The sequence below is a fragment of the Coturnix japonica genome, chromosome 3 (assembly GCF_001577835.2).
Source record: "Coturnix japonica isolate 7356 chromosome 3, Coturnix japonica 2.1, whole genome shotgun sequence".
Lineage (NCBI taxonomy): Eukaryota > Metazoa > Chordata > Aves > Galliformes > Phasianidae > Coturnix > Coturnix japonica.
In genome coordinates, this window is record NC_029518.1 from 86,782,446 (window position 1) to 86,801,025 (window position 18,580).

General features: G+C 38.8%; 1 protein-coding gene across 4 annotated transcripts in view; it reads left to right on the forward strand.

Annotated features, from left to right (window-relative positions):
- The window catches only part of RNF144A (ring finger protein 144A), a 62,023-nt gene extending 46,602 nt beyond the window's left edge, over nucleotides 1-15,421 (forward strand). For all 4 annotated transcript variants that reach the window (XM_015859388.2, XM_015859385.2, XM_015859386.2 and 1 more), the window contains 6 exons: nucleotides 3,590-3,694; nucleotides 3,892-3,952; nucleotides 4,953-5,160; nucleotides 6,236-6,383; nucleotides 7,714-7,803; nucleotides 10,776-15,421. In XM_015859388.2, coding sequence (XP_015714874.1) covers nucleotides 3,590-3,694; nucleotides 3,892-3,952; nucleotides 4,953-5,160; nucleotides 6,236-6,383; nucleotides 7,714-7,803; nucleotides 10,776-10,907 — 744 coding nt within the window. In that variant the 3' untranslated portion in view covers nucleotides 10,908-15,421. The remainder of the gene's footprint in view (nucleotides 1-3,589; nucleotides 3,695-3,891; nucleotides 3,953-4,952; nucleotides 5,161-6,235; nucleotides 6,384-7,713; nucleotides 7,804-10,775) is intronic.
- Nucleotides 15,422-18,580: the final 3,159 nt, after the last annotated feature.

An 18,580-nucleotide genomic window follows, 5' to 3' on the forward strand; every position in this document is an offset into this window, starting at 1 on the left:
TATATGATAGTATATTACAAGCTTGTTTTAATTTAAAAAGCCCATCCAGAGGACTGGAGAAGTGGGCCCATGCGAACCTAATGAGGTTCAACAAGGCTCAGTGCAAGGTGTTGCACTTGGGCTGTGGCAGTCCTGGGTATTTATACAGACTGGGCAAAGAACCCCTTAAGAGCAACCCTGTGGAGAAGGACGTGGGAGTCCTGGTAGATGAGAAGCTGGACATGAGCCAGCAGTGTGTGCTTGTAGCCTGGAAGGCCAACTGTGTTCTGGGTGGCCAGCAGGGAGAGGGAGGTGATTGTCTGCCTCCACTAAGCTCTTGTGAGGCCCCTACTGGAGTACTGTATCCAGGTGTGGGGGCCCCAGCACAAGAAAGATGCAGAGCTCTTGGAACGGGTCTGGAGGACCAGTAAGATGATCAGAGAGCTGAAGCACCTTTCTGGTGGAGAAAGGTTGGAGGAACGGGGCTTGTTTAGCTTTGAGAAAGGCTCCGGGGAGATCTCATTGTGGCCTTCCAATACTTGAAGGGAGTATAAAAACAGGAAGTGGAATGGCTTTTTATAGGGATGGGTAATGATGGGACAAGGGGGAATGGTTGCAAACTGAGATAGGGGATATTTGTGTTAGATATTAGGAGAAAGTTTTTCATTCAGAGGGTGGTGACACACTGGGACAGGTTGCCCAAGGAGGTTGTGGATGCCCCATCCATGGAGGTTTAGAATATCCTTGAGTATGACTCAATTAATTACTTAGATACTTAATTACCAACAAAGTATTTTTAAAGAAGGAAACAATTAGAATCCAGTAAAAGTATCGTTTCAAATATGAATAACTCTCCCTTGACAGGTGTCAATTAAATGAAAAATAAAGACACATTTGTTTTATAAGAGCCACTGTACAAAAGGAAGGACATCTAGCTCCTTTTCCCTGCTTCTGTCGTTACGTTACTTAATCCAGCTCCCATTTTCTCTGAAGAATTTTATGTAATGCAGTTCATTTTGAATGTTATTTTGGGTAATTTATACATTTTTTTTGATCATCCTATATGGTAACTTACTGCCTTAGTGGGAAGGCTGTTAGGATATTTTCTGTCAATATGAGACCCCTAAAACCATCACAGAAAATGAGCAGCCATTTGTTGACTTTTTATAAAAGTAATTTGTATTTTAATGAACTTTACATTATAATTCGGTGCCCAGTTACACGTATTGCTTTAATTGTGCATTTCCAGTGCTGCACCATTTTTTTTTTTAATTTTTTTTTTTTTTGCTGTATGTAGCACATTTTGTGTCTGCTTTCATGCCACAGGTAGCCTTTGCTTCAAACTGCATTGCAACCCCTCTGGGTTACCCCTTTTCTACCTGAGAAATCTCTAGAGTGGAGAATTCTTGACTTACTGAATAAAATGTTTAATCTTCTACCTAATTGACCAGTGATACTTCATGGCCTCAAGATAGCATCTCTATTACCAGAAAGCACAGCATCAGAAGTGCACCTTAGCTGGGTTCGTTTTGAGTATGTAGTGCCAGTGCCACATCAGTGGAAAGGGAAAGCCTTGGACACTGTCTGTGGCAGGGATGAGCTATATCCTTACTTGGAAGATGTGAAGAAAGAGAAACAAATCAAATGGGTTTTGGCGATGCTCCCAAACAGGCTGAGGGAATTAACCACATAAATGATTAATGATAGCAAAGCTCATTCAGCTCGAAAAGTACTTTCTATAAGTGCTAAGTGCTGGCATTAAAAATGTATGCGGTTTTACTTTAATCTACACTTGGCATCTGCAAATGGAGGGGAAGGGGAAGAGCCAACAGTGTCATTTTGGCATGCTAATACCTCGTTCCAGCTGAAATCACAGCCTGCCAAGGCACGCAACCTAGGTCCTGGTTTTTGTAGAGCTCACTCTGCTGTCATTGCTGCTAGCAGTCCTCTCAAACCACTACACCTCTCTGAAGGGATAAAAGTGAAAAGTTGGAGACCTTCTGAAAGCCAAACATCTGCTAAATGAACTCTTATCTCCAATAAATCCTTACTTATAAAGAAGATGAAGGCCCTGATTCATCACAAAGGGTTTTTCTAATGGATATAAAACTTTTAGAGATATCAATTATCTAGTCTGTTTTTCTATTCCAAAAATAAATAAATAAATAAATAAATAGTAGGCCTGTTTTCTCTATTGAGTAGGAGAGGCAGGAAAGGGGAATCAGACAGAAATTATTTGGAAGCTATCAAAGCAGTGGCAGGCTGTCATCAGCAGTTCTGTGTACCATAGCAGCAGAAATTATGTGGGTAGAAAGTGAAGTTTTTGCTGTAATCAGGCTGTGAGAGGTAGAATCCAAAACAAACCACTAAGGTAAATGATAGGTTCACTGGAAGAAGCAGCAAAGTCATATTATGAGAGAGAACTGAAGATGGGTTGGCTGAGTGAGTAGACTCAAAGCCTGGACCACAGCAGCCACAAGCCACATGTGCAGGGCTGGGCCAAACACATTCTTTGTGACCTGGCTGCAGGGCAGAGGCTGCTTTGTGCAGTGAATTCCAGTGGGGAATGCTGGGCTCAGCAGGGCTGACTAAGCCCATGGCCTTTCCAGGTTTTCCATGTTTGTGGCTGTATACTGGTACTAGCTGAGCCCATGACGTGACCACCATGGTGTGACCCACCCACTGACAAATACACCCTCATTTGCTCTTGTTGTAGCATCACGCTGTATGAAGCTGAGGAATCTGCAGAGAAAAGGGTTTATCTCCCTTAGTCTTTCCCCTCACCTCCCTAACAGGCATCTGTGTGTTCACTTTGACAGGAGAAGTATGGAGGTGGAGGGATGGTTATTCTTCAAGACTTAATGAGGGTTGGGCTTGACTTGCCCTTTTTCTAAAGTAATCCCCTGCCGTCTCTCTTCTTGACAGTCATGTTGTGTGCCAGTGTGTCAGATGCAACATTTTCAGTTATGACTTAGGTAAGGTGCTACGGTTGCTAGGAGAGAAAAAGTATTAGTACTACTAATATTTATTATTCGGTACCCATGGAAACTGTATTTCTGCTGCAAGTCCTAATTCTCACAATCTTGCTTCCTATGAAGGAGATACATCTTTAAGCATGAAGTTTTCTTAGTTATTTTCTAGAAACAGAAGGCAAGATACATTCCTTGTTCTCTGGTGTGCTTGACAGACATCTATCTCATGGTAGTTACTGCCTGCTAAGCTGTGTTGTGATCTCTAATCACACAAAGATTTTTGGAGTCAGGTTTTTACTTTTTTTTTTTTTTCCCCTCTAGTTCCCTGCTTGATTTGTCCCTTCCCCATTACTGATGTCCCTTCCTTTCCTTTTCCTGTTTGTTTTCCTTTCTTTTAGTTTCTCTGCAGATTTTAAATTGAGGAAGGATTATTTGATGAGGAAGTGAACTTGCTTTTTTCTACCTGAGAGTGTAGCCATAGTACATGCTGTGAGTACAGACCATGGTAGTAAAATGGACACATCAATATTTTTTTTCAAAGAAGTTTATGTTCTTTAGAGTTCCAGAGGAAAAGTGTTAAAATATTGAGTGGCTTCTTCTTGGCAGAATAGTTAACTCAGTCTTTGGCTCTCTTACAGTGCCTAAAACAGTACGTGGAACTTTTGATCAAAGAAGGTCTAGAAACAGCAATCAGCTGCCCTGATGCTGCCTGCCCAAAGCGAGGTCATTTGCAAGAAAATGAGGTATGTTTTTACTGCAAATTGTGTGCTTTTTTTTCTTTCCATAATGTCTGAATCTATCTTGCTCTTTATGTTACAGCTGTTGTTGTTGCTGGCATACATTTTTAATAATTCTCTAAAGGTCAAGCATATTCTCTCCATTTGGTGAAAATGTCCTTACTGTTCTCAACTGGGAATTTATCTTTTTCTTCCTTCGACAGATTGAGTGCATGGTTGCATCAGAAATCATGCAGAGGTATAAGCAACTGCAGTTTGAAAGAGGTAATGCATGTAACACTATTCATTGTAAAGTTTTGGGAATGGTATCACCTCTCAGCAGTCCCAGAATCTGGTTCTGCACAAGATCGTGTTTTTTAATTGTGTGATCATCAGAAAGAAAAAACATACATAGTTTCTGCTTTTGTTGGCGTGATGCCCATTGCAATGTTCTAGGAATAAACTAAGAAAATTACTATGTATTGTGTTGTTGTATAACTGTGGGAGGAGTGACTTCTATTTAGAGTGATGCTGTAGAGGTAGCCTGATTCTTTTTAAGGAGCCACCGATATCCCTTATGCTAAAATCTGGTACAGAAATATTGGGCAGTTAGGTATATAATGATAATATGACTCTTGTTAGTTTTTATGAAGATATAAGCTGACCAGCTCCTTTCAGTGATGTGGAACTGGGTGAAATCTTGTAATGAGTATCTGACCACAGAGAACTTAAGAGTAAGGCATTTGCTAAAGGGAGAACCCAGCCTAGAGACCACTAAAGACAGTAGTGATTTTTTATTGACTCTAGTGGGCTTTGAAATATGAAATAACTTACCAGTAAACAGCCTCCAAGAGAGGGATGAAACTGGATAACTCTTGTTATTCTTGTGGTCATGTTAGTGCAGAGACCAACTGAAAGTACTATCCTACTGTGCAAGGCTTTGTAAAAGCACTTTTTGGTATATATAATACCTGTATAGCTGTATGGTTATACAGGTATATAACTATAGCTGTTTGTTAAGTACAGTTGAAGAAAAATACCATATTTCATTCTCAGAACAAATATAGTTCAGTGAATGAAAATGAATAATTAATTCTGATGCTGGAAACCCACTTCGGAGGCTATTTGCAAAGCAGGCCAAGTTTATATCTGAGTGAGTAGAATAAATTAAAAAGCTTCCTTTGAAAACGTGTGGCATTGAATGCTCTGCCCGTCAACCTCAGCTGGAATATATTGTTGTGGACGGCTAGTCCTTTGAAATTTGTTCTTTTATGTCCCTGTCCAGAAGTGCTATTGGATCCATGTCGGACTTGGTGTCCATCCTCTACTTGCCAGGCAGTTTGTCAGCTCCAGGACTCAAGCCCACAGAACCCACAGCTGGTCCAGTGCAAAGCCTGCGACATTGAGTTCTGCTCTGTTTGCAAATCTAATTGGCATCCAGGTCAAGGCTGTCAGGAGAACATGCCAATCTCTTTTCTTCCAGGAGAAACAAGGTAAAGTACTATGAAGGATCAAGTGTTTAAAAACAAAACACTGAATCTTTGAACAAATATAAGTATGAATAGTAAAGAAGCAATTTCCAGATATTTAGTTTAAAGGTGTTTGCCTTCACCTAGTCATTTAGGTTTTTCTAAACATGTATTCCAAAACTGGATAGAGCTCTCAGCTGACTCACTCCTTGTCACCATTCCCAGCAAAGCACAAAGGAGCTCATTCGGCCTCTATTAGAAGCCCTATTGCCCCAGTGGGAAAAATATGGCTATCATAATGAGTTCCTGTTCATCAATTGTAATTTTCACATGTGTTCTTTGTGTGTGCGTGATCAAAGTAGAATCTCAGTTAACTTCATAGAAAGCTAGAGTGCTTGATCTATTTTCCTTAGTTTTTTCCATTGCTTTTACTTTTTACTTCATTCTTTAGCCCAGGTAAAAACAAAGGTGAGTTTTCCTTAGTGTTTTTGAGCTTTATGTGCCAGTAGCAGTTTGTGCTACTTGCATCTGGAGTTTCATATACACTATGTATTCAAAGTATTTTTCTGTGACATGGTTGCCTATAGTATGACTGAAGATTTTATGTTCTTTTATCCAGCCACTGATTAAAGGGCAATCAATTGATTCCCCATCAGTTTTCTTGTATCTCCCACTGGCAGTGGCTACAGGAAGTTACATTTTTCAAGGCACATTTCAGTGTTTGGCATGCAGAAAGGCTCTGCAGGGTATAAAGCTACTCAATGGAATTAAATGTTCTTCCACTGTTTCCTCCTTGTTGTTCTCACTGCATGAGACAGTGTCCTACAGTTTTCCATAGTGGTATAAGACAAGAAAAAGAGGTGCTGATTGTACCTTATGAACCATGTTTCATTAGGACACTGTTAGAAATTAAGAGATCAAGTTTGAAATAACAGCATTTCTCAAAAATGGTTCTTATTCTGGAGGGCAATTTTTAGAGAAGATCCTTATGGAAAGCAGTTATATGCAGTCTCAAGAGTTTTTAAACATCACTTAAAAATTCTTAAAAATTCTTCTCTGAACTCTGCATATCTTATAAGTTCCTTACTGTCTCTGACAGTTCTGTTTTTAAAATGGAAGAAGACGATGCTCCAATCAAGCGCTGTCCAAAGTGTAAAGTTTACATTGAACGAGATGAGGGCTGTGCTCAGATGATGTGCAAGAACTGCAAACACACATTTTGCTGGTACTGTCTGGAATCTCTCGATGTGAGTAGATGCGGTACGCTTTGATTCTCGAGAGATTAGAAGTTCATTGTTTTGCTATCCAGCTGTCTCGTTTATTACTTAATACTAGATCATTGTCTTCTGCATAACTTGGTGCACTGGGGCCCACCAGAGCTGATGCTGGTAATGTAGTGGAACTTGAATATTCCATTTTATTTGTCTGACCTGTGTGATCTTAGCATTTTGTCCATGTGAGCTAGGCAAAAATTATCATGAAGTACAATTTTGTGAAAATATTCTGTTTTCAATCTTTACAAGGCATTTATCATGGGAGTTTGGGGCCTCTTTTTTAATACTGCTTTATTTAGCACTGACTTTTCAATGTTCCCTTTCTTGAAGAGGTTACAGGATAAGTATAGCAATGTTCTCAGTTCATGGAAATGTAACAGACAAACACTAGATTTGGTGCATCACCATGCAGGGGGCTAGCACTTGGGTTTGTTTACTGCTTATTGTTACAATGGGACAAGAAGTAGATCTCGTATATAAAAAAGAATGCAATGTCATTGTAATACCCGTAATTTGTCAGTCTATAAACTGTTGCTGTGTTTACGTTTTTTAAATCAGCCTGTTATTGTGCTCAAAGATCAGAGTATATGCAGTATACAACATCTGTTTCCATGTCATCCGTTTTATTTTATAGCATTGTTAACAATAGCAAAGGAAATGTTTTAGGCTCCCAAAAGCTATTCAGAGTAAGGAGATCCTATGGTTGTCCCATTCTAATGTTTTACTAACAGACCTACAATTGCAAGTGTGTTACATGGTCAGTTAAAAAGGAGTGTTCCCTGGGTACTTGGACTGCTGTCTTGGTTGTAAAAGGATGGTAGGATAGATGGCAGAACTGTTTCTCAAAAATCTGCATCGGCTTTACTTTTATTTTTCAATTAATAAAATAAGCCAAGCTTGGTAAGCCTCTGGTATAAGTATTTATTCTCCTTTGTTCCTTATGTGTGTGTATATAATATGTGTCTTGGGCAGCTTTTCTTCTTGGATCCTCTTTCTAAACTTTATATTAGCACTAAATATTTGAGAGCCTTTGAGAGAACAGATTTCTTATGTACACTTAAGAATTCCTATACAAACCCATTTGTGAAGACACTTAATAGTAAACAAAGGCACTTCACAAAGGTTGAACCTGGTCATGTCCACTTTACCAAACTTTTACCTTCTTGTACAATTCCTGGTTTTGAGTTCTCAGGAAGTAGTATTCTATAATTTGAAGAACAGTTTGTACTTCTGTATATTGCCTACCTTTCTGTTAAATATTTTGTCAGGTTTATTGCCTACTTTTCTATTTAATATTTTGTAGGATGACTTTCTCCTTATACATTATGACAAAGGACCTTGTCGAAATAAGCTGGGACACTCCAGGGCATCTGTTATCTGGCACAGAACACAGGTAAAACTCAGATCTTTAAAAGCACTGAATGGTCTATGGAGAAACAATACTATAACAGTACTTTCCTTTGCCTTACTCATTTTAACATCTCAGAGTAAAATTCTGTTCTGAGTGGTAGCTAATGTCCATAGCAGATTTAAAGAGGGCAGCAGCTTGGAGAAAAACAGTTTGCTCTCCCAAAAAGAACACCCTGTGGCAGAAAGCCACAGAAAGCTATAAAAGATTATGTTTGCTGAAATAAGTCCTAGTCCAAATCTGTTCTCAGTAAATGTGATGGAAACCTGCTTAGCAAGCACCCCTATAGTCAAATGGGAAACTTATCCTCCAAGAGATTTTTTTGCTTCCAGTATAGAAATAGAAAGGAATAAGCCTGAATATGCTGAATGTGGCTCATGGCAGCCTGGTCTGGTGGCTGGTGACCCTGTACATGGCAGGGAGTTTGAAACTAGGTGATTATTGTGGTCTTTTTTAACCCAGACCATTCTATGCTCACTATCTTGCTATGGCTTCAAGTTGACTCACTCATGGAGGTTAGATAGAGCTTGGTAGTCTAGCTTGTAACCCAGTGATCTTATTAGTAGTTCCAAACATGGATTCAAATTGACAGTTACAAAGAGTCTGAGGATACCTCTTGTACTCTAGAATCAGTCTGGCAGGACCCAGTGTGAATGCTTGTAATAAAGGCACTGTCTGCACTACTTCCATTCATATAATATAAATGCCAGTGTGGCTTAGTCTGATCTGCTGCTGTAGATTAGATGGTCATTTCAGAGATAACAAAATACCTGCATATCTAATTCATCTCTTCCTAAATTAACTGTCTGCCAGTTAATACCTACCTTAGCTTGGGATGAATTAAGTTTCCTGAAGTACAGGTTTCTTTTTGTTTGAGAATAAACATGAATTCTGGACAAACAAATGAAATGAGAAGGATTGCAGCCTTCTCCCTCCATAGCACTGAAGTTTATGAACATAAGCTTTCTTTGTATATCTATAATAGAGGGAACTCACTTGATGTTTGGAATCTGTCCTTCACAACAGTAGTTAGTACAAGTGTTATTGATTGACAGCATGTTTGACGTTCTGGTCATTGTCGAGAAAAATCTTCCAATGAGGATATAGTTCTGCAAACCTACTAATGACAATTCAGTGTTGAATTCATTTTCATATGTTAAGTTTATTTGAGTATTTATCCAAGGAAAATTGAAGTGAGACTTTGTTTTATTGTTTCTGGATTTAAAAAAATGATATATTTCTTTTGGCTAGAAGGAATGGTTTGATGCTGCATAGGGCAGTGACTTCTTCAGAAGCAACTGAACCCAGTGGAAAATAAATAACCCTCAGTCAGCAACCTAAAGTTAAAAAGAAATAAAGCCCAAACAAATGAAAACACCACAAAACAAACAGAAAATTAAAGTGAAACCTAGTTATGTCTTTAATAATGCCATGATGAGGCTGAAAGTAAGTTGTAAATAGGATCTCATAAATATAGGCACTTTACAGTCCAGTCAAATGACTTGGTACCTACCAGCTTGGCTCTGTCTCACCTCTAGTGTACTTTATTGCATGAACTGCAGAGGTAGGCAAAGCCAGTTACAGCTTGTGGTTTGTGAAGATGAGAAGTTAGCTTTATTTTATGTCAGTAGCAAATGAATGTAAAAGCAAATGATTAGTAAATGGAAGTTGCATCAGATTGTCAGCACTTCCAAAAAAGAATGAGTAATGAAATGTGCACACCACCTGAGCTGAAAAAGAAATTCCTCTTGGCAAGAGATAGAACTATTAGAACAAGGAGACTTGATCCCTAGACGGCCAAAGACGGAAGGAAGAACCAGGTGCAAGTTGAGGAGACTGACCGGGAGCTGCTCATCTTTGTGCTGTTTATCCCACAGCGCCATCTCCTGTCGCTGCCGCTCCGAACTGCAAGAGAGAAGTACCTAGCAATCAGAAAGAGAAATGGTCCATGGCGGGCAAAAGCACTCGTAAATCATCCCTTCTCTTCCAAGGCAAATTAAATATTTGTCAGCTAGTTGAAGCGGCATATATAGCCCTGGCTAGGAAAATTCTTAATGAGTACTGCACTGTAATTTCATTTTGCCTTCTGTTTCAAGGAGTTGCTGGCAGATTAGCATTCCCCTCCTGCCTCCATTATTCAAAATTATTTGCAGACATGCTTGTGTGAATAAATCTAAGTGATTTGCTTCAATAATTTGCAGGCATACGGTTGCAGCTGTCTATGACAAATGGGAAACTTCCTCAAGCAGTGACCCTCTGCTTGAATTAAAATAAATAAATAAATAAAATCCAAATTAAACTCTGTAGAAACTGATAGTTGGGCACACTGAGAGGATGGATGATTTGATGTCCTCTGCCCCTTCTGTGAAGGGAGTGATCAGTAATGTCGATGAAAAAAAACAAGTGCTTTTAGGTAGTTAGGTCACGTCCCCTGAAACAGCAGAATTAGCTAGATTCTGACTACAAAAAAACCATTAGGCATGTAATAGTTAGCCTTCAACCCATAGTGTTTGTAGTCTGTGACTGGGATTTCCAGGTTTGTGTTTCTACTGGTAAGAAGATTCTTCATTAGCAATACCAGAACCTTGACTGCTTCTTTTCAGAACTTTGTCCAACAAAAGAGGGGAGCTTCTCAAATGGGAACCTGTTTTGTAGTCTCCAAATGCAGCAAAAATAAAACAGGCAAATAGCTGTTTGACTCACATTGCATGATGGAGCTGAATCATGCAGCATGGTTCTGACTGTAGCAACAAAACATTTTGTAGCAAAAAAACATTTGCTCTTTCATGTTTGCTGATGTGGTGAGTTGACTATAGCATACACACAGGAAAAAGCTGCAGCTCTGGTGAGGCCAGTGGCAGTTGCTAAGATCCTTCCAAAGCATACTGATGATGTGATGATGTCATCAGAGTCTAGACAGGTATCATCCCTAACAGTGCTATTCCTTTGTTTTGCAGGTTGTCGGAATCTTTGCAGGATTTGGTCTTCTACTTTTGGTGGCCTCCCCTTTCCTTTTACTTGCTACTCCATTTGTTCTGTGCTGCAAGTGCAAATGTAATAAAGGAGATGATGACCCTCTACCTACCTAGACCAAGGGAAGATTGGACTCATCACAACATGTGTTTTGGTTTTATTATTGCTGTTGATGTTTCTCTCTTGCACTTACATTGCTGTAGCCTTACTTGCCCTGTTCTGCTTTTCATTGACTCACAGTCTTGGTTCCAGGAACTGTTGCATAGATCAAGTGGTAATAGACAAGGACAGTAATGAAAGGCAAGTTTGGTGCTTAAGGGAGACTACGGACCCAGGTAGCTATCTGAAAGGAAGAGGTGATATTGCTAAACCATAATGCAAAAGGTTTCTCTGGCCCTGCTGGAGGACTGGGAACAGTGCTGAATGACTTCAGCAACACAAGCTAACGATGCGTATAAATCAAAACTCTCTGCATATTTGTTTGCTTCAAAATTTGATGTTTTATTCCTGTATATATGTAAGTTGTCTATCATTTGAACTGGGTAGTCAACTTTTTTGTGACTTTACCATCTTTATTATGTGTTTTTGTTAATGTTATCACAACATCTTTTTTAATGCATATTTTTTTCAAGTATAACAAAGTCAAAAAGGTGCATATAGGCCATCCTATGCCTTTCTTGAAGTATAGGGAGGGACAGAGGGACAAAGTTGGTCCTGTTGCCTTCCTGGAATATTTTGAAGTCTTATTAGAAGTTTGTTTGACTGAAAGCTACATTTTTAAAATAAATTGATGGAGCTGTATGGTTGAGTGTTGACACAAACCTGCGATCTAATCAAGGTTCTTTTAAAGATGCATTGATGGTATTGTTACCTCTGGACCACTAGTGTTTTTCTGAATTGTTGCTGTTTGGAGTTCTGCTACAGTTACAGGGCTATGTAACTTCTAATCCAGGTATCTTAATCTTTTTATATAGATACATAGATAATCTTATTTAAACCAAATGTGTAAATAGCTGTGCTATTGAAATATTTTGGGAGTTCAGAATAGCTTGCTTCTGTCTTTAGGGCAGGTATTAAAAATACAGGACTAGTTTTATTATTTAGCAGACTCTTGGATTATCAGCAGATCTTTCCTTCTAAGTATAAAAATACATCAAGATCACCCCTGTAGTTAATAATGAAGTATGCCTGGGATATTTGTGGAAGTTAACATTTAAACTACTTAGCCCATTGTCATAGTTAATATCTATGGTTTGTGCTATTTAATAACAATACTGCGATGAAACAAGCTTTCATTTGACAAATAATCACTAACTCAATGTAATAATTTTGCAGAATTCAGTGCTGTGTGTTTCCAGGGTAATAAAGTGTGCTAGTCAACCTACTGTTAATCACTGTAGTTTCTCTTCAGGAATATTTTGGTTGGAAACCATTTTGCTTTCATTTGAAAGCCGGCAGAAATTTGATTGATAACTTGTCTCCATTAAATATGAAGCACCTGAATTGATGTGCATATCTGTGTGTAATACCAGAGGAAAACCTTCTGAATGATGTGTAGACTGAAGTTTGACTACATTTCTTTCATCGTTTATTTCTGCGCTTTGTCAGTGTGCTGAGATTGATGAATACATTGAAGCCAGGATAACTTTGCACTGAAAATGTATTAAGCCTCTTAAATGCAACAGCTTCTGGCTGCTCTCACAGGCTGGGAATATGGTTTCGTAGCTCAAACATAAGGAAATTACTCCTACTTTTTATTACCTTTTATTTTGTAATGTTCATCCGCTAGACAAAAAGACTGCAGTGTACAGTTTTGAAGTGGGCCACTGTTCTTTGGTAAAACATCTCTTGGATTTTTTTCCCTCCCTCTCCTTCTGAGTTTAATGGTATCCAAATTCAAAATGTGTCTAAATAATGGTGTCAGTTCTGGGAAATAGAAGTTATCTGCAATTTACTTATTCTACTTGATTTTAATGACTTCATTCATCATAATGTGAAGAAAAAGGACAGCAGCTTCCCAACCTGTCTGAACTCTTTTTGGTGTGTTCAGCTTGTTTGTGGCAAGGTACAGCTCAGATCTTTATCTGATTTTTGTTATCATAGTTTTTCATATATCTTCATTATTAAAAGTTGTTTAGCCATTCCAAAATATCTGTAGAGAAGACTGAATAGTGTGTATCCCATCCCTGGTGGAAGAGCACTGTGTAAGCCCGTATACCCCGAGTCACAGCTTCCAGGTGCAGAAGCAATGGAAACCCTTCTGCAAAGGATGGCTTCCTGCAGGTAAGCTCATAAGACATGGTGGTGAATCTCAACTGCAGCCTTTCATCCTTGGCCCTGCAATTCTGTTTAACTGCAGAAAAAGAAATGGATGAAAGGACATAAAGATTTCCTGGGTCATTGATTTCCCCTAATTAGAAGTGATAAGGGTTTTCTCTGTATGTGGCAGTGGCTGATGATAAGAAATAGCCAAGTTGTGGCCGCTTGCTTACAACACCTGGAGTGTCCTTGTCTGCGATTTGATTTCTACTGTGCCTTTCTTAGAGACAGCCTTTCTGTGGCAATATGGTAAGGCTGAAGATTCCCACAGAACTGTGGCCAGTTAATAGTCAGTGTCAAAATTAACGTGTTTCCAAATTTTAAAAAGGGAAAGATAAATAATTCCTTCAAAAATACGGACATTTGAAGTGTATATAATCCTTACTTGCAGATAACATTAGATATGATCAGAAAACTTTGTACTTCTGTCAGCATATCTGATCTCAACATACTTGAATTGCTATGGGAGACTTTTATTACATATCTTCTGATTTATGTCATGTTAGGGTAGACCAAATGCCTGCATATATTTCCCAAATACCCAATCCTTTCAGGTATGCTAAATATCATTCCGGGTATGTTCTCGGGGATTTGGTTTTATTCTGTTTCTTGTTGTTTGTTTTAATATTTTTTTAGATGTTGGTGGTGTTACTTTTCCAACATAGCATAATTCTGTCAGTGATACAATGAATTTGGGACATTCTTATGTTATGGCTTCTGTTGATAGTGTGAGATTTGATTCCCTTACATGGAATTGTAAATACCTTATTATAAAATCTGACACTTAAGCCCCGTGACATGGAGAGGTGAATGTCTCTGCTGCTTTTCTGCTGAAACTCTGTTAAAACAGCTTTTTAGATTTTCACCTGAAAAATAAGATTTACTGCATGATTTCTGTTGCATTTTTATAGCTATGCTATTATTTTGTTTGTTATTGTTATTGTTATTATATATGTTTGTTAACATTGTCTTACATGCTGTTTTTAGCGTTGTTTGTAGCAATACATTATTTGCACGTTCTGTTGGGGTGAAATAGTGTCTTGTCCTGTGAGCATGGGACTGAGTGTGGAGTGCAGGCTACAGAGACTTTGAATCTCCCCAGACTTACCATTGAGCTGAAGTCAGCCCTGAGTGAGATCATCAGCACAGCTCTCACCGACTTCAGTGGCAGTAGCACTGGGTCTTTCCTATGTGACATTGGACAAGTCACTTATCTACTTTTCTCTCAATTTAACCATCCTTTACAGGGATGGACCAACGTTCGCCTACCTCACAAGAGGGTTGTGAGGACAAATCCTTTTGTTTTAAGGCCTTTCAAGATTCTCTGATGAAAGGATATATAAATACTTGCAGTGGATTTACGCTAATCCTTCAATTTAATTCAGATTGTCTTTCAATCTAAAACCTCCTACTATTGATCTTAGTATGCCAAGAATTTGGGGTGCTTTCTCCTATGTACCAAGAAACATGATCTTCCCTCAAATATTCAGGCAAAATCCCAAATAAGAGCTGAATAGTGAAACTCTTAGCTTACAGTTGATGTCCTGACATGCAGGAAACACAATCAAAGTTAGAGAAAAGCTCTCTTGTTTATAGAGCTGACAATGAAAGATTTGTGGATCAGAAAACGATGAAGTGCTTTTCATTTAAAATTGGAATGGGCAGGAAAATAAAAATGAAGTTTCACGCATTTCATCTGTAGTTCTTTTACTGCATAGGAATAAATATGCTTAATATAGACAGTTTTCATCCCAGTATGGTGCAGCATGCATAAAGCTTTGTGCAGGTTAGCTTTTAAAACCAAAGCTTGTATGTTTCACACATATTATCTACAATCCAGAGGAAAACAGGTAGAATGGCGGTTGTTGATGACAGTGATATTAAGGACATAAAAAAACAAACCTGCGTCAGTGCTTAATTGCTAGTGCACTTATACTAAGTAAGGCATGCTGTTTGTGTTTAGAGCCCTATGGTCTTCATTACTGCTTTGATTTGTGTATCTCTCATCAGAATTCCAGAAGCATTAGGTACAGGAACGTGGTACATAACGGAACCTTTCTTGATCATTTTATCATGGATGTATTTTAAACTTGCATAGGGATAAGCATGAAGGAGTCATGCATATGTAAAAATAATGTATTTGACCAAGTGTAAAAACAGTTCTGTTGATGTATTTGAAATGTAAGTACATTTTGTGCCACTAACACTGTGATGTATAAAAGAGCTGTTGAATGCCTTTTAATGTTGTGTTTTGTACTTTGAATCATACTGAAGAGTTTAATTTGTAATTTCAATAGATATTTTAAACGAATGTGTCTCCTGTGATTCTTCCAAGCCATTTTTCAGGGTTATGTGTCCACTAAAAAAAAGTACTTCTGTTATGGTAGGACTGCTTATGCTTATCTGCCTCTTCTCCCTTCAGAGCACACAAAGTCTTGATGACTTCCTACCTCGCTTCTGGGCACAGCTGAGGTTTCTGCCTCCTGGTCTCCCACATGAACCAAGAGAGTGAATCTGGGCATCTCTGGAGACAGATACAACCGACAGCCAAATCCTATTGCAGGCATGTCTTGTAGGTGATCCCTGGGTAAATTTTGCTCCTTCATGGATCACTCTCAGCCATGATTATGTGCTTGCACCACAGGCTTGGGTCTGATGGAGGTGACTGCTGCAGATCTCTCCAGACTGGGTAGCTGGTATTCACATCAGCTTGGTGGTACTGAGGCTGAGATTTTGAAGGCAAAATCCAACCTCTCAAACAACAGGATGTCCTTAGCTGTGTAACAGTGGGAATTAGCTCTCATGTTCTTGATTCCATTAACAAGCAATTTACATTTTGCGTGATCTGCAGTTTTGGATGCAGTCATTTCGTTGGTCCCCATAGCTTCTTTCTCACTTGTTTCATAGCAAATAGTTTATCCTATTAAAAAAAAAAAAAAAAAAGGCACAATTTATTCAAAAAGAATAAGGTGTTCATAGGTAATATACATGCATGTACTTCACCCTTTATGATCTAAGAAAAAGCAGTTATTAGCTGCTACTCGCTTACACCTTTAATTGAACATAATGATTTTTCTCCATAAGGGGAAGAGCACTTGAGGTATTTTGTTCAGTTAATTTGACAGAAAGCAGTGTATAAATGTCGGGGGGGGGGGGGGGGGGGGGGGATTGAACAATTATACGAGCAGGTCTTATTAACAAAGCAGTCTTTCTTCCTCTGCTCCCAAGGTCTTTAGCTTCCAATTAGGCTTCGTTTTGTCTTGCAGTTTTCTTTTAAAGAGGAGAGTTAGTTTTCAATCATTTTCAATTTTCCTGCAGTTTGGTAACATTTGATCTCTTGGGCATTTCCTCAGCCTTTATTCTAAATTCAGCTTACCTTGCCACACAAGGATTTTCTTACTAATGCCTTCAAGTATGTGATTGGGTTTCTATACAAAAGGTGCATAATCAGGGAATCAAGAAATTGTAGAAAGAGGATGTGAAGTCACAGATTTCAAAGTCTCACCTGTCTAAAATCAGAGCATTTAAACAAACTAGTAGTGGCCCCAGTCCCACAGTAACTCCAAAGTTGTACCTGAGCATTGGGAAGGAGACTGGCTCAAAATCAGTCCAGTAACTGTCCTCTAGGTTCTGAGTGATTTAGACAACCAAATGCTACAGCACAAAAATGTAGCATTGTTAAATGGTACGTATAGACATATAACTGTAGGGGTTGAATTACATTATGGAGTAGTGCTAAATGTTGCCACTGCCAACACAGAAGTACAGTTTCCACAATACATTATTTTGGCTTTCAGTTTTAGTTTCATTCTGAGACCATAGATAATGTTTCTTATAGGAGATTTTGTGCTTACCCAACTGCAGTACACCCAGACTTAAAGTCTGATTTTATGCGGGGTGTGTAGAAGCTGATTTGTTGATTTTGAAATTAAGAAGAGGAAAAAAAAGACTGTCTTGTACTAGCGAGCCTTTTCTACCCACACTCTGCTTTTTTGGGGAATGAAGACTGAGCCTTGAATCTGACACCACCTAAGTATGAGGTTTGTCTTAGCTTTCAGCCTTCCCTTAAGTGCTGTCAGTCAGTGTGAAGGCTCAGCCATTTCCTGGAAGGTGATATGTCCCTTGCCATCCTATGCTGTTTGCTAAGGTAGTTGTCTGTGCAGCCTAGTCAGCTCCTTTTTTAGCCACTTACTTAAGATACTTATTTTTTTCCCACCCACTTTGACCACAGAAGCCTGGGCCACAGGCTTTGTCCAAGCACATAAAATTTCTACTGAGCAAAGCATCTCCTACTCACAGAGTCCTTAGCACAAGTGCTGCTTTCAGATACCAGGTAAACATGAGAACCAGGTCACTCTGCTCCCATATGGAATTTCCAGATGAATGTGTCTGATAATAGCTGTGATTCACGTAGACAAAATGTTTCATTGGTGTAGATGATGCAAACCAACTCACACATACCAACAACAGAAATTCAGCTTTTTTCCCCTCTATTTTTAGATTTTTTTCTGAGCTGAAAATGAAATGAATACTACAGTAAGTACATAAATGCTAAATTTATACCTCAAACCCAAGGAAGAGAGCCGCTGGGAGTAAGCTGTAGGTATCCTAACTCAGTGTTGCGTTTTAGACTCTGATTGTAAATGTGCGTGTCTAGCCAATGTGTGGTACTTTATTTTTATGCACAGCATATTCTTAAATGTCAAATGTGTCTTCTAGTTAGTGTAGCATATCTGTGTCTTCAGGAAGTAGAAATTCTACTGCATAAATTTGTAGAATAAGAAATCTGATCCTGGAGCAATGCAAGTTGCCCATACTGAATAGAGTGATAAAGACTCTGGAATATTTTCGGCAGCTTAACATGAAAAAAAAAAAAGTGTGTTGGGAATAGAATTTAATTATTTCTTCTTTCAAAACATTGCCTTCCCCCCCCACCAGTAGCTGGAAAAATAAAGTAAGTTTGTGTTTTAATTTTAGGCGAGCGACAGGCTCCTCTTAGTCCTGTTCACCTTACTGTGTGAGTGTGCACATGCAAAAGGGAGCTGTGTTTGTGGAATGGAATTTTCTCTGCCAGCTACTTGTTTCAATTGTCATAACTTGTTTGCAGGCTTGGGCATTCCTGAGATCTGCACTGCTATGTTCATTGAGAATGATTTAAATCAAGTACACACATTGTTTTTCCTCTTTGGCCCCTTGAAATGGTGTTTTGATGGTGGCACAAATGCTGCCTCAAAGGCCCGGAGTCTCATGTTTTGACAGTAGCACTGATATTTTGTGGGATTACCTGCAGAAGAAATGCACATGTACTATGCAAATCTTAATCTGAAAATTGCCTTGGCTAAAGGGAATGATGCAGCATTTATTTCTTCATTTTCAGGCGTACTTATTATGCTTGTCTGTCATGAGGATTCTATGATGGATTTAGGTCTAATGAGTGACACTTGAGCTGGAGTATGGATAGGTTTTTCTT